General features: G+C 49.7%; 1 protein-coding gene and 1 long non-coding RNA gene across 5 annotated transcripts in view; one reads left to right on the forward strand and one right to left on the reverse strand.

Annotated features, from left to right (window-relative positions):
- Nucleotides 1-890: 890 nt before the first annotated feature.
- The window catches only part of BRINP2 (BMP/retinoic acid inducible neural specific 2), a 125,961-nt gene continuing 114,531 nt past the window's right edge, over nt 891-12,320 (reverse strand). For both annotated transcript variants that reach the window (XM_027074281.2, XM_027074279.2), the window contains exons 5-8: nt 10,184-10,289; nt 7,215-7,451; nt 4,558-4,780; nt 891-2,912 (exon numbers count right to left, since the gene is read on the reverse strand). In XM_027074281.2, the coding sequence (XP_026930082.1) occupies nt 1,796-2,912; nt 4,558-4,780; nt 7,215-7,451; nt 10,184-10,289 (1,683 nt within the window). In that variant the 3' untranslated portion in view covers nt 891-1,795. The remainder of the gene's footprint in view (nt 2,913-4,557; nt 4,781-7,214; nt 7,452-10,183; nt 10,290-12,320) is intronic.
- LOC113603792 (uncharacterized) lies at nt 3,767-11,632 on the forward strand. Of its 3 annotated transcripts, none has more exons than XR_008293191.1 (6): nt 3,767-3,888; nt 4,403-4,917; nt 6,357-6,614; nt 7,025-7,425; nt 8,609-11,306; nt 11,468-11,632. It is a non-coding gene; the product is annotated as an uncharacterized LOC113603792 (long non-coding RNA). The 3 variants fall into 3 exon arrangements; XR_008293192.1 differs by having other exon boundaries at nt 7,025-7,111; nt 7,188-11,306; XR_008293193.1 differs by having other exon boundaries at nt 7,046-7,111; nt 7,188-11,306.

The raw sequence follows: 12,320 nt of genomic DNA on the forward strand, positions 1-12,320 counted from the left end.
GGCACAATGATTAAATATGATGCTGAATTCTTCTCTATGCAACAATAAACGTCGAAGGCTCTTGGGTGCATAGACACAACCATCCTTTCTGTCTCCCAGTTCGTTTTGTACCAACTGAGATATAGCCCACGTAGGGAATGGAGTACTTAGTATTTATGTGGTGACTTTCGCCTGAAGAAATTGGAACCTGTGGAGAGTAGAGAGGAAGTGGTTCTCCAAGAGATCTGCTGTGAAATGCTTCTCGGACCACCTGGGGGAGGCACTCTGGGGAGAATGATGCCTCATTCTGTGTGGCGTACATCCAACCTGCTTTTTAGGCTGGGAAAGTGGTAATCAGAACAGAGAAAACCAATGCCACGTCTGCGTCCTTCCCAGTTTCCTCAAAAGGCGATCACAGACTAGAAGATGCCGAGTATGGGAAACTCTCCTGATGCCTGCAGCAGTGTTGGCAAAGAGGCGCCCTCCCCCCCAACCCGCCTCAGTACACATTTACCCAACGCAGACGCTGCAGCTCCCCTGTGAGCAGGGACCTTCACATCACTCCTCTGATAGCGAGGAGTCCTGGCTGTAAGACTTGTGTTAGTTCTCCTGTCTGGGAAGAGGGGGAAGGGTAGCCAGGTAACTCTGGGACCCGGAGTTCTGCCTCAGTCCATTCTTCATGTAACAACCCCCGCCACACACACCCCAGTCAAGCCAGACATGCATTCGCTTTTGAAAACACACTAATCAACCAGCCTCCCCCACGGCCTGTCCACCATCCATGGATGTCCATGTATCACACACAGAGCAATTAAAAAAAAAAAATCCAGGCAGCCCAGGGAACCATAATCTTCTTTTGTTTTCTCTTTTCTGTTTTCCCCTAAAAAAGGCCTTTTAAGAAAATATATTAAACCAGGTAAACGTTTACTCATACGTTCATGTGGCTGGAGCAGATTGACAAAGAAAACAATCACAAAATAAATATTTTTGTTTTGTTTTTAAAAAAGAACATTTCCCTATACATTGTCTCTTTCTAACTTGACAGAGCTGCTTTCTTGGACAGGACGGGTGCCATTGGAAGAGGAGTTCCGGCTGGACCACGAGGGGAATGTGGAACAAAGTAGGGGGGCTGAGGAAGCAAGGGGGCTGGAGAGAGGGAGGAGTGGAGAGCAGAGCAAGCCTGCCTGTCTGCCCTTACGGTCCTCTGTTGGTGTCACCTTGAGTGTCTCAGGGGAGCCGGCTTGAGAAGCAGTCAGTGTCTGGGAGGGCACAGAGGAGGCAGCATACAAAAAGTAAGAACCAACGCTGGGGGGATCACGAAACAACGCCATTTTAAGAAACCTGGTTAAAAAGAATACAAAAGTGACTCGGTGGGGGAGGGGGAACTGCTCCTGTTCCTACCCCCATGCCCCCTCTTGCTTTCTTGAATGATAAGAATCACTTTTTAAGGATTTTGTTTTCACGGTTTGGCTGGTTCTTTTTCTTAATCTCTCCCTTGGCTCCTCTCCTTCAACTGCATGCATTTGAAAGCACCGACTTCACAGATTCGAGGCTGCTGAGTCGTAGCCTCCCTGTGTGAGTGAGAGAGTGTATGTGTATGCGCGCGCGTGTGTGCACGCACATGGTGAGCGTGTACACGTGTGCGGTGATGGTCTCTTTCTCTCCTGCCTGCTTTAGTCCACGCCCTGAGGTCCCATCAGCTGGGTGCGGAAAGTCTCAAGGGAGAACCCTGTTGGCACTAAGGTGAGCGCTTGGATGATCTTTCACCCTGGATTCATGGATCACCTCCCTGCCCAGCACTGGAGTGGGGCCCCCATTAGCTACACAGTTTGCCTGTCTCATACTCCACAGGGTTTGGCAGCTTAGAATTGAAAGCCCTCAGGGAGGACTGGATCCTGCCCACCTCGTTGTTGGCCAGCTTGAGCCGATGCCGGAGCAAGCAGGAGAAAAGGTCAAGCCGGACTTTGCCCGGGGGAGAGAGCTGGTTTACCCGGTCCCTAAGCTCTATAAGCTGCAAGAGGGCAGAGTCCTGGGAACCTTGAGTGTACGGGTAGTCTAACTGGAGAATTAAGTCCCGGATAGCATCCGGGTCAAAGGGGAGGCTGTAGCCAAAGACCTGCAAGGTGTTGATTTTCATGTAGCCCAAGTTCTTGGAGGGATCGGTCATCTCCAGGGGCTCGTAGTAGATTGTCTCATTGGAGCTGTCATCCAGGGACTTGATTCGGCTCCGTAGGTAAACATGGACTGTCTCAAAGAAGGTCTTCCACCTGTTCCCCAAGGTGACAGTCCAGTTTTGGCACTGGGCAGCTGCGTCCACGTTAGTCCTTTCCCAGTCGGGGAAGCTGCCCTCATTCACGGGCATGAACCAGCTCTCAGAGTGGCTGCCCCCAAACGGGTTGACGTAGATGGCCATGACAGGCTCCAGGGTGCTGTTCTTGGTGAGGCAGATCTGCAGGGACAAGGCCAGCATCACGTGCACCAGCCCAGGCTTGTACTTGTTACTCTTCAGCGTGAGCAGCATGCGCTTCCTCCAGGAAGGGTCAAACCAGCTGCCCAGACGCATGTCGTTGCTGATGAAGATGGAGTGCACCTCGATGCGGCTGTCCCGCTTCTGCAACAGGTACTTCAGCTCCAGGTCCTGCAGGTCTGTCTCCAGCCCCAGAAAGTTCTCCAGGGACTCGGCCACCTCTGGCCGGCACAACCCCTGGGCCAGCACGTAGCCTGGGTTACAGCCCCCACAGCGCGTGCTGTTGTCCGGAGCACAGTGGGCACATGCAGGCCCTTCGCCCAAGGCACAGGGGATGGGGCCCTGGCAGGAAGACTGGTCATAGGGGCAGGTGCAGCTGTGGCTCTGTTCCAGGAAGGTGCCGGGGAAGGTGCTTTCTCCACAGTAGAGGAGGGACTGGATGCGATTCCACCAATAGGGCAAGGACCTTTGGGAAGGGAGGTAAGAATGAATAAAGAGTCACACAGAGACACGCTTTGGCGTCTCTCCTGAGGGTAGGAGGAGACTGACTAATAGGCAGGGAAGGTAATGAGAAAGATAAAAGCCCCGAGTTCTCTGAATGATGGAAACCCTACTGCACCACTCTGGAATGATCGAGTAAGGCCTAGAGCTCAGCGTCTGTCTGATGGATCAGCACCAGAAATACTTGACATCAGACTTGTACTGGCAGCAGCCGGGCTCATCCCTCCCAAGTACCACTTCCTTCGCTTACTCAAAAGCCTACAGAAGATCTCCCACACCCTCTGTACCAAAACATCTAACGTAGTTTTCAGCTTTTTAAATAAGACCGTCCGATCCCTAGTTCTCCAAACTTCCCAACTCCCATCCATTGCTTTCCCACTTACCGTCCCTGTCCTTCCTGTTCCCACTGCTTCTGTCACTCTTTCACCACGAAGAGGAATTTTCTATGGCTGGCTCCCTCTTTAGATTTAGATTTCCGCTCCTGTGATACCTCCTCAAAGAGGTCTTCTGTGACACCCTTTTTGAAAGAACCACCCAGTCGCTCGCTCTCTATCACATCAGCCTGTTTTTATATAATCCACAGCAAGGATCAGGATTGGAAATTGTTGTTTATGGTTTCCCTGTTCACAGATGGCTTCTCTAAAGATGCCAAAAGAGCAGGAACACTGCACTATTCTTCACCGACATGTTCTCAGAAACCAGGATTGTTCCTGGCGCTTGGTAAGCATTTAATAGTGATTTCTTGAAGAAAAAAAAAAGTGAACCCCTCTCAAAAGCCTTTGCTAGTCTAGGCTCTCCACTGACGCTTCCCTTCTTACGGGTGCCTCTGTCAGAGCCGCATCTCCGGGTTGCGAGGCAGCCTCCACGCCCTGCGAGGCCCCGTCTCCGTGTACAATTTCTATCTTCTCCCACACAAGCTGGCCGAGACTTCCTTCTCCAAGGTAGCTCTTCTCTCGGGCTTTTGCTTTTACTAGACCATGCCTCTGATTTATGTTCCACAAATGTGGATTTAAGTGGCTGCCACATAGGTATCATTTTATAGTTTTTGTGTTTCTATATATTTATTATGTTTTCCCGAGGACCCACACACACACTGCTTAATATTAGGATACGCAGTGTGCACTTGTTGAATAAACGAGCGTGTGAGTGGATGTGCAGTGAGGGCCTATGATGATACAGCCTGCCTCTGCTCCTGAGGGCGGGGTTGGGGTGGGGCTCAGCTTTCTTTCCTTTTGTGACTCAGAACTAATCACTTGTTTCAAGCAACCCAATGTGTGTATATTCTCACTGTATGTAATTGGTGTGTGAGCTTCAACTCCACCCCTCTGTTTCCTGAAAAAACTTCTTAAAGTAGAAATGAGTGAGAATTAGAGCATGACTAGAATAACATTTGAATATACTATACTTTATAAAAAGTAAAATTAGCCTCTCTCTGTTTGCTCTCTCCGATGTCAGACACAAGTCACAAGTAGGTGAAGAGAGCAGAGAATCTAAAAGGCCTCATCTGGGTCACCGCCGCCAGATCTGCCATGTTGGACAGAGGGCCCCCCGGGCCTCAGCAGCCTCAGGGGAAGGGGCCAGGCTTGGGCCCGGGCAGCTGGGGTGCTCACCTCTCCTTGGGCAGGCGGAAGCGAGGCTGCCGGTGGCAGCGCTTGCAGAGGTTGAAGAGCCTGCGGACAATCCGGTGGGTCTTCTTGAACAGCAATTTCAAGCTGGCTCCCAGCTGCTGGTAGCGGTGCTGAAGGCTGGTGTCCATGGCCCAGAACTGGGAGATGGCTGTGGAGTTCAGGAACCTGTCTCCAGGCAGCCTTTTCAGCAGGGCCTGGAATTCCTCTGTGGGCAAGGACGCAGAGCTGAGCTGAGGGGGAGTCACGCAGACTCTGGGACGGCAGGGCGCTCCCCAGACCCAGCCGGCCCTCCGGACTCATTGCCTGAGGAAAGAGGCTCCATAGCCATTCTCCCAGGCCCTTGTATGTATTTCTTTTTAAACTGCCTTATTTGGAAAATGAATAACATGCCATAAAACAGAGCTTCAGGGTTCTTTTCCATCTTTCCTGTCCCTAATATGCTTCTGAATTTCAAAACAGATTTCCGGTCATGACCCAAGCAGGCCAGAGGTCACGCTTTTGCCAATGACCTTGGGATGTACCACTTTCTCCCTTTATAACTTCCTGTAAGTCATTCACAACACTGTCACAGGCTGGTGTTCTTCAGTAACACCACAACATCCCGTGGAAGGTGGAAGGCAGGCACAGCTGGCAAATGTGGACCCAGGGAGACTGAGCACCCAGCTCAGAAAGCTTCTTAGAAAATTGCCAGTCCCTGAGACCAGCTGCTCCTGTCCACATCCTTCTCTCTGACTCTGGAATACCCTTTGTCTCTTTCAAGCTTCACCTCTAGGCCAGACACCCATTCTTTCCTGTAGCTAATCCAGAAGCAAGATGCTTTCTGGTCCTTGCTGCCTACTCCAAGTCTGTGCTCTTCCCAGAGCTTCCTGGTCACAACACATTGGCTGAATTTATGCCCAGATCTGCCTTTACTTGGGACCTGCAGCCACTGTCTCTTGATGGGGGCCCAGATAGCCCTCATTTACTCAGCAGTAAGTAACTCACAGCGGTGAGCGCCCGAAGTCATGCCCCACATTAAGCATCATTGAACACATCCCACCATCACAACTCCTGTGCAGCTGGTGTTGGGGGGACTGGAATGTTCTCCTTAGCAACTAACTACCTGTCTAGGACTTGAAATGTCAATGCCTGGGGCCTCAGCTTGGTTCTTCATACCCCTCTTCCCCTTCCCAGTGGTTGGAGAATCATACCTAGTGATGGCAATAACAACTAGCATGTACGTAGGTTTTTTTATAAAACATGTAAGCTTACAAAAGAGCACAGGGAGTAACAGAATAAACTCCCATGTGCCCACCAACTAGATTTAGCCACTTTGCCACATTGACTTCAGTCTTTTGTTTTGTTTTAGAGAAATTCTGCAAAGAAAATACACAGTCGAAGGCCCTAAACTTCCCTTCTATCTCCCATCTTGATGTAACCACTCTCTTGGGTGTTTTCTTTATCATTATATTTCTTAATGTTTTCTGCATATGTTTATCTGTAAAAACATTAAGTATTGGCCAGTATGTTTTTAAGCATCATATAAATAGTATTAAATATGTGTTATATTTAATAATATTGTATCATAGTATTATTCACATGATATGTATATGTAACATTTTTCATTTTCACTTTGTTTAACCCAACATGTTTCTGAGCTATATCTATCCACATAACTATCACTCATTTAGTGTTGAAATGTATGAGTGTATCAGGTAGAGATAGTTCTACATTAATTTTATCTACATTATCCCATATGAGCCTTCCATCCACCTATTATCATCACTTTCCCTCTCTTACAGATGAGGAATGGAGGTATTCTGAAGCTGCATGGCTCACATAAGGTCACAAAGCTGGTCAGTAACAGAGTGTCTCAGTCTTTGGGGGCTGCTCTCAGAAAATACCACAGACCGAGTGGCTTATAAACAACAGAAGTTTATTGCTCATGGTTCAAGAAGCTGGAAGTCCAAGATCAGAATGCCACCACGGTCAGGTTCTGGGGAAGGCCCTCTCTGGGTCGAGTGTGGCTCACTTCTCACTGTGTCTTCACATGGCCGAAGGTGAGAAGGATCTCTCTGGGGTCTCTGTTATAAGAGCACTAATCCCTAATCACCTCCCAAAGGCCCCCACCTCCCTGGGCATTATATTTTCAACGTATGAATTTGGGGGGGGGGAGGGCGGGACGCAAACATTCAAACCAGAACCCAGAACAAGGATTCAAAACCAAGCCCTAAATCTGCATCTCAAGGTAACCTTGCTATTAGCTATACGTGTAACGAGCAAGGACTAGTGTGTGCTGGGTGCCTCCTAGAACTATTCTACATACTTCATTCATCCAGCAAACATTCCTTGTGCACCTGTGCGCAGGCAATCTGTAGCAAATGTGTATCAGACAAAGCAGGCAAGTCCTAACGCCCTCAGATATATCCACATTAGCTCATTAAGTCCTCGTGACGCATGTCTTTGGTAGGGATCACGTCCATTTGCACAGATAACAAGAAGACAACCACCTGAGACGTGAGGTTGTGAGATAACCTGGTAGGGGCCAAGGACACAGGTAAGCGGATGAGGCGGGATCCAAGGTAAGTTCCCCACCTTCTAGTCCCGCACCTCAGAGCATGTCCCATTGACAGGGAAGTGTGGGCCCGTCAGCTGCTCACCTGACTCCTCAAACTGCCGGTTGTGAGTCACCCAAGAGTCCTGGATCTGCACCAGGCTGTCCTCCATGGCCTGGATGTCAGCATCCGGACAGTTGCATTCTGGGAAGGTGGGGCTGCACTTGCACCAACAGTCATTCTCCTTGCAGACGAGCTCCCCCTCAGAGCTGCATGTGATATAGCTGAGTGCCGCCGCCACAAAGCGCTCACGCAGGTACTCGGGCAGCAGCACCTGTAGGCCTAGGGAAAGGACGCATCAGGGAATTGTGGGGCAAGGACCAGTGGGGACCTGGTTTCCCACACTTAAGGCTGCAGGATCGCCAGCTGGGGTTCTGCTGACTTGGGCATTCTGGGCCCAAGAACGGTCACCCCAGGGCCTAACTCTATGGAGCTGATGGGATGAGGGGCTTACCGCTGCCCCAGTGATGGGTGGGAGAGGGTCTGAAAATGCAGATGAGGAGCATCGAAGCCCAAGGCTTCGGAGAACCCCTCACATCAGCCAAATTGAGAGCGTGCGTATCATACGAATGGCCTTATTGGCTGCACATCGGCATCTCTAGGATGGAAATGGGAAGATATTTCAGATAAAAGAAGACCTTACAATCTCATGAAGGAGGAATCAAGGCTTGATGGGCTTTTTGCTCTGCTTCAGCTAGCTATCCTGTTTCTGGCTTGGCTAAGTCACAGATGTTCTGGGATGTCCCACCCCACCCTTGACGACCAAGGAGACTGCTCTGGTCAGGAGGCAGGGACAGGCGTTGTTGGTACGCAGTGGCCAGGCACCACACCAGGTGCTTCCCAGATACGATCGCATGTGACTCCCTGGGCACACTGAGAATCCAGGGCCGATGGCCACAGTGACCTGCCCACGTCGCAGGACTAGTAAAGTTGGCTTGGTGTCGCACTCTGCCGTGGTACCATCAGCTTGTACTGCACGCCTGGGACTGGCTGCCCTGCCTCAGTGTGCTTAACTCTCACCGAGATTTGGAAGTTCAGTCAAGCCTGGGTAGGTAGGAATGGTTCTCCGCTCTCCCTGCTAATTAGCTCCCCTGATCTTGGGATATAATCCACTAAATTTCTCTAGGCTTCAGTCTTCCTATCCATCTGTGGTGGTGGGTTTTAGTTTACCAGGAGCAGAATACACCCCTCTTTGGCTTCAAGCCACACACGGTGGCTGTCGGAAGCACATCAAGGGATGAGTGAAGGACACGCATGCCTTTGGATGCCGCCTGGGCCAGGTTCGAGGGCAGACCTGCAAGAGGCTGCCCCAGTAGGGACATCGCGAGAGACGGTGCCAGGAGAGTGGGGGACGTGAGAACTTCGGATACGCTGAGCTCCCCTTTCCTCAAATACCTGCCAGCTCTTTATCGTCACACCCTTGACTGTGTCCTTGGCAGGAAATCAGAGAGCCCAAAGTATGCATCCTAGTCTCTGTGGACCTGAAAACATAACTTAGCACGGCAGCACCAGCAGAAGTCCTGTTTGAGATCCACCTTGTATCTGAACTGCTCCTCAAGTTTCCTCTCTTGATGCTGTGCCTGCAGTGGTACTGGAGCGGCCCTCCCCACATATCCGGTCCACATGCTGCCTTTCCACACACAGCCATCCAAGTCCTTTCTCTTCACCTCCCCCACTACCTCCCTCCTCCTCACCATAACACTTCCCATTGCTATAAAATAACTGCCCCGAGCAGTGTCTGCATGAGTGATGGGCTATAAAATTAAATGGCATAAACTATTCCAAATGAACCACCAGACATTCCGAACTTCACTCATCGCTAATTTCCAGACACAAACCCAGCCCATCTAAGGACAGAGGAGAAGAGGGATGCTAATTGCATTAGGTGGCTCTAAATAAAGCAGTCTTTTACTCCTTTTTATTATATATTCCTTGATTCCAAAAGAACTGATGGGTTGCATCTGGCTCAGGTTGCCTGGAGTTTGTAATCGTAGATCCTGGGTGAGGGCTATTGATTTTATAATACCAAGACAATAATATCTTAAACAGAGTCCAATTCAGTTAGGCCTCAAGAAAAAGGAACTTTTCCGACTGCCAAACAGCCCTGTCTGAATCCGTTTGCACTGCCCTGTCCCCAGGATGCCTTCGGGGCAGACAGCAGGAACTAAGCACCTCCCCTACCTCCCCTTACCTGTCCTATCGCCTTCCCGTTGGCAAGTGTGTTTTAGCTAGTTCTGTCTCCAGCGGAGGCTCCCATTCGTCTCAGACTGTTCTCCTGGCCTTGATCCCCCGTGGAGGATTATAGACCAATCACAGAAAGTAGGGACCACTCTCAGGGTAGCCAATAGTCCCATGGTTTGTAAAGCTCTACGGTGGCCCCATAACCATCTGCAAAGACTAACCGTACCCCAATGTGTCCTTAGGACAAAGCCGAGGGTTCTTTGGGCAACAAAGGTGATCATCAAACTAGACCAAAGTGTATAAGGGTGAATGTGATACTCATGCAGGATAGTGACTGGGGGTTGGGGAGGACTATGAATGCCGAGGGTTTGGGTGCTGAATGGTGCTAACAATGGTCTTGGATGCAGGGTAAACCATTTCAGAAGTTTTCTCAAAAGAATGAGGGAAAGTTGTTAAATACACGTCCCAGAAGTCCTGGTAGCTCTTGTCTTAAATATGGTTTAGCCAGGGGTGCCTGGGTGGCTCGGTTGGTTAAGCGTCCGCCTTCAGCTCAGGTCATGATCTCATGGTTCATGAGTTTGAGCCCCGTGCCAGGCTCTGTGCTGACAGCTCGGAGCCTGGAGCCTGCTTCAGATTCTGTGCCTCCCTCTCTCTCTCTCTGCCCCTCCCCTGCTTGCTCACACTGCACCTCTCTCTCTCTGTCTCTCTCAAATAAACACTAAAAAAAGAGAGTGAGAGAAGGGTTTAGCCAAATGAGGCACAGAGGGCTTTTTCCTGCTCCTTGGTGGTCTGAGTTTTTCACCCAGTGTGACACCCGTCACGGTACAGCTTACCCAGTAACTGCACTTTGTTCTCCGGACTCTGTACCAGGACAGAGCTGACTGAGTCCAGATTGTCGTAGTTGCTGCAGCCCAGAGGGCCCGTCCTGGTCTCCGTGACCTAGAGAAGGAGGGCACAGTGTGGATTTAGAGACCATCCCTACGGGGAGACCATCCCTATGCGCTTCCCTCTCCGGCCATCTGATCTCAGGCTCTGTGTCCTGTCCTTGACCAGCCGGAGGATGGCATGTGTTTCCCTACCCCAGGAGCAGAAAGCCACTTTTCTTCCCTGTTCTAACAGACTCTCAGCGGCAGAGGGCTGGCAGCGGCAGGTGCACACAGTGGGAGGCTTTCAGAGGGGGCTGAAGGGAATTTGCGTCCGGGAAGAGAAGATTCAACGTAGGCTGAGGAAGCTGGACCTCTGAGCTGGAGTCCCCCCCTCTCCCTCCCCCAGAGGGAGACAGGAGGCCAGATGTGGAGGCTGTCAGCCGGCTGGCGAGCCCAGCTGCATCCACTCGGCATGGTGCTCACAGGCTTTAGGGATCCCGAAGATGAAAAGCACTAGAGAAATATGAGTTATGAGTATTATTATTAGTATTAAACATTTAAGTCCCACCTCGGCGCTGAGACGTCCTTAGAGAAAATCAGCCATGGGCTTACTGCATATTTTAATAAGTATATTAAATATACATAAACTCTTATAGCCATGTAATATTCCAAAACACCACAGAATCATTTTAAAATATTATAAAGTTGGCCTATCAGTTTTTCCCTGATGTTTTTAAAGTATAAGATGAAAAATGGGGAGCTTTAAATGCACTGAAATAATTCCATAATAAGAATGATGGGGACCTGCGGCCCTTTCTTCTCAGGATCTGCGAAAGCTCTGCCAACAATCAATCAACCAATCAACGAGTATTTATTGAGCAGCCACTGTTGAATTCCATACAATTCATCAAACATTCACAGAACGCCTTTCCTGGAGTTCTTCAAGGAGTCGGCCCTGATACCCCTGACCTTCTGCCCTGGCTCCAGATACCTCTGCCCTGCAGCAGGCACACGCGTTGCAGTTTTCCATCCTTTACTGAGGACGTGGGGTGAAAGTCTGGGTCCTCCACACACCAAACGCTCCACAGGGGTAAGCCCATGTTTATTTTGTTCACCATGTAGACAGCCGCAATGAACACAGTGCCTGGCACACCGGGTATTTAATACATTAGAGAATGTGTAATACGTTCCAGGCTTTGGGGGGTGAGAAATGAGCACAGAAATGCACAAGTTATATGCTGTGTCCTCTAGGGAACTACAACCTGTGGGGAAGGCAGGTGCATATGCAACGGTCCGAGATGCATCCAAGTGGAGCGGAAGCTATGTGTCAGTGAGCGCTGAGGAAAACACAGCTCTAAACAAAGGGAACATGAGGGAAGAAGGGCAGAGGAGACTCAACTGAGCTGGTCCTTAAAGATAAGTAGAAGTCTTGTTGAATCACTATATCGTACACTTGGAACTAACATGATACTGTATGTTAGCTATACTGAAATTAATATAAAATAAAATTAATAGTAATAAAGATACGTACAAGTGGACAGCGAAAGAAGGGAAGACAGGCACTCTGAGAGAAAGGGGAAGGGGCACTGCGGGGGCTCAAAAGTATAGTGTACGTGACTAGCGCCCTACAAGCTACAAGGTGAAGTAACCAGGTGAAGAGCAGAGTGTAAATGAAATTTTCAAAGAGAGTTTAGTCTATTTAGTTTTAAAAAATACTCATGGAAGAGAGTAATTCAATGAGAGATGATTTGATACTGACTGGAAATACAGTAGGGAGAGAGACAGGAGAAATCCTTGTGATGTAAAGTAGTCTGACTAGGCTTCATGGAAGAGGTGAGCCATGAAGGATGAATGGGGATGGATGGGAAGGCAGAGAGATTTAGGAGAAAAGGGGGGTAATTACAGACAAAGAAGAAGGGGCGGCCTTAGACACGGTGCATGAAGAGCAGAAAAACCCAGCCTGAATAAAGAATGGGACCGAGCCCATGACATGGGCAGGAACAACCTCTCTACAGCTGCCAAGTTCATCCTCCAGGATCATCCCATTTAACCCTTACGGAAACTCTGAAACAAGTCGCACTACCAGCACTCTCCAAAATAGGAA

This window comes from Acinonyx jubatus, chromosome E4 (assembly GCF_027475565.1).
Source record: "Acinonyx jubatus isolate Ajub_Pintada_27869175 chromosome E4, VMU_Ajub_asm_v1.0, whole genome shotgun sequence".
Classification (NCBI taxonomy): Eukaryota; Metazoa; Chordata; class Mammalia; order Carnivora; family Felidae; genus Acinonyx; species Acinonyx jubatus.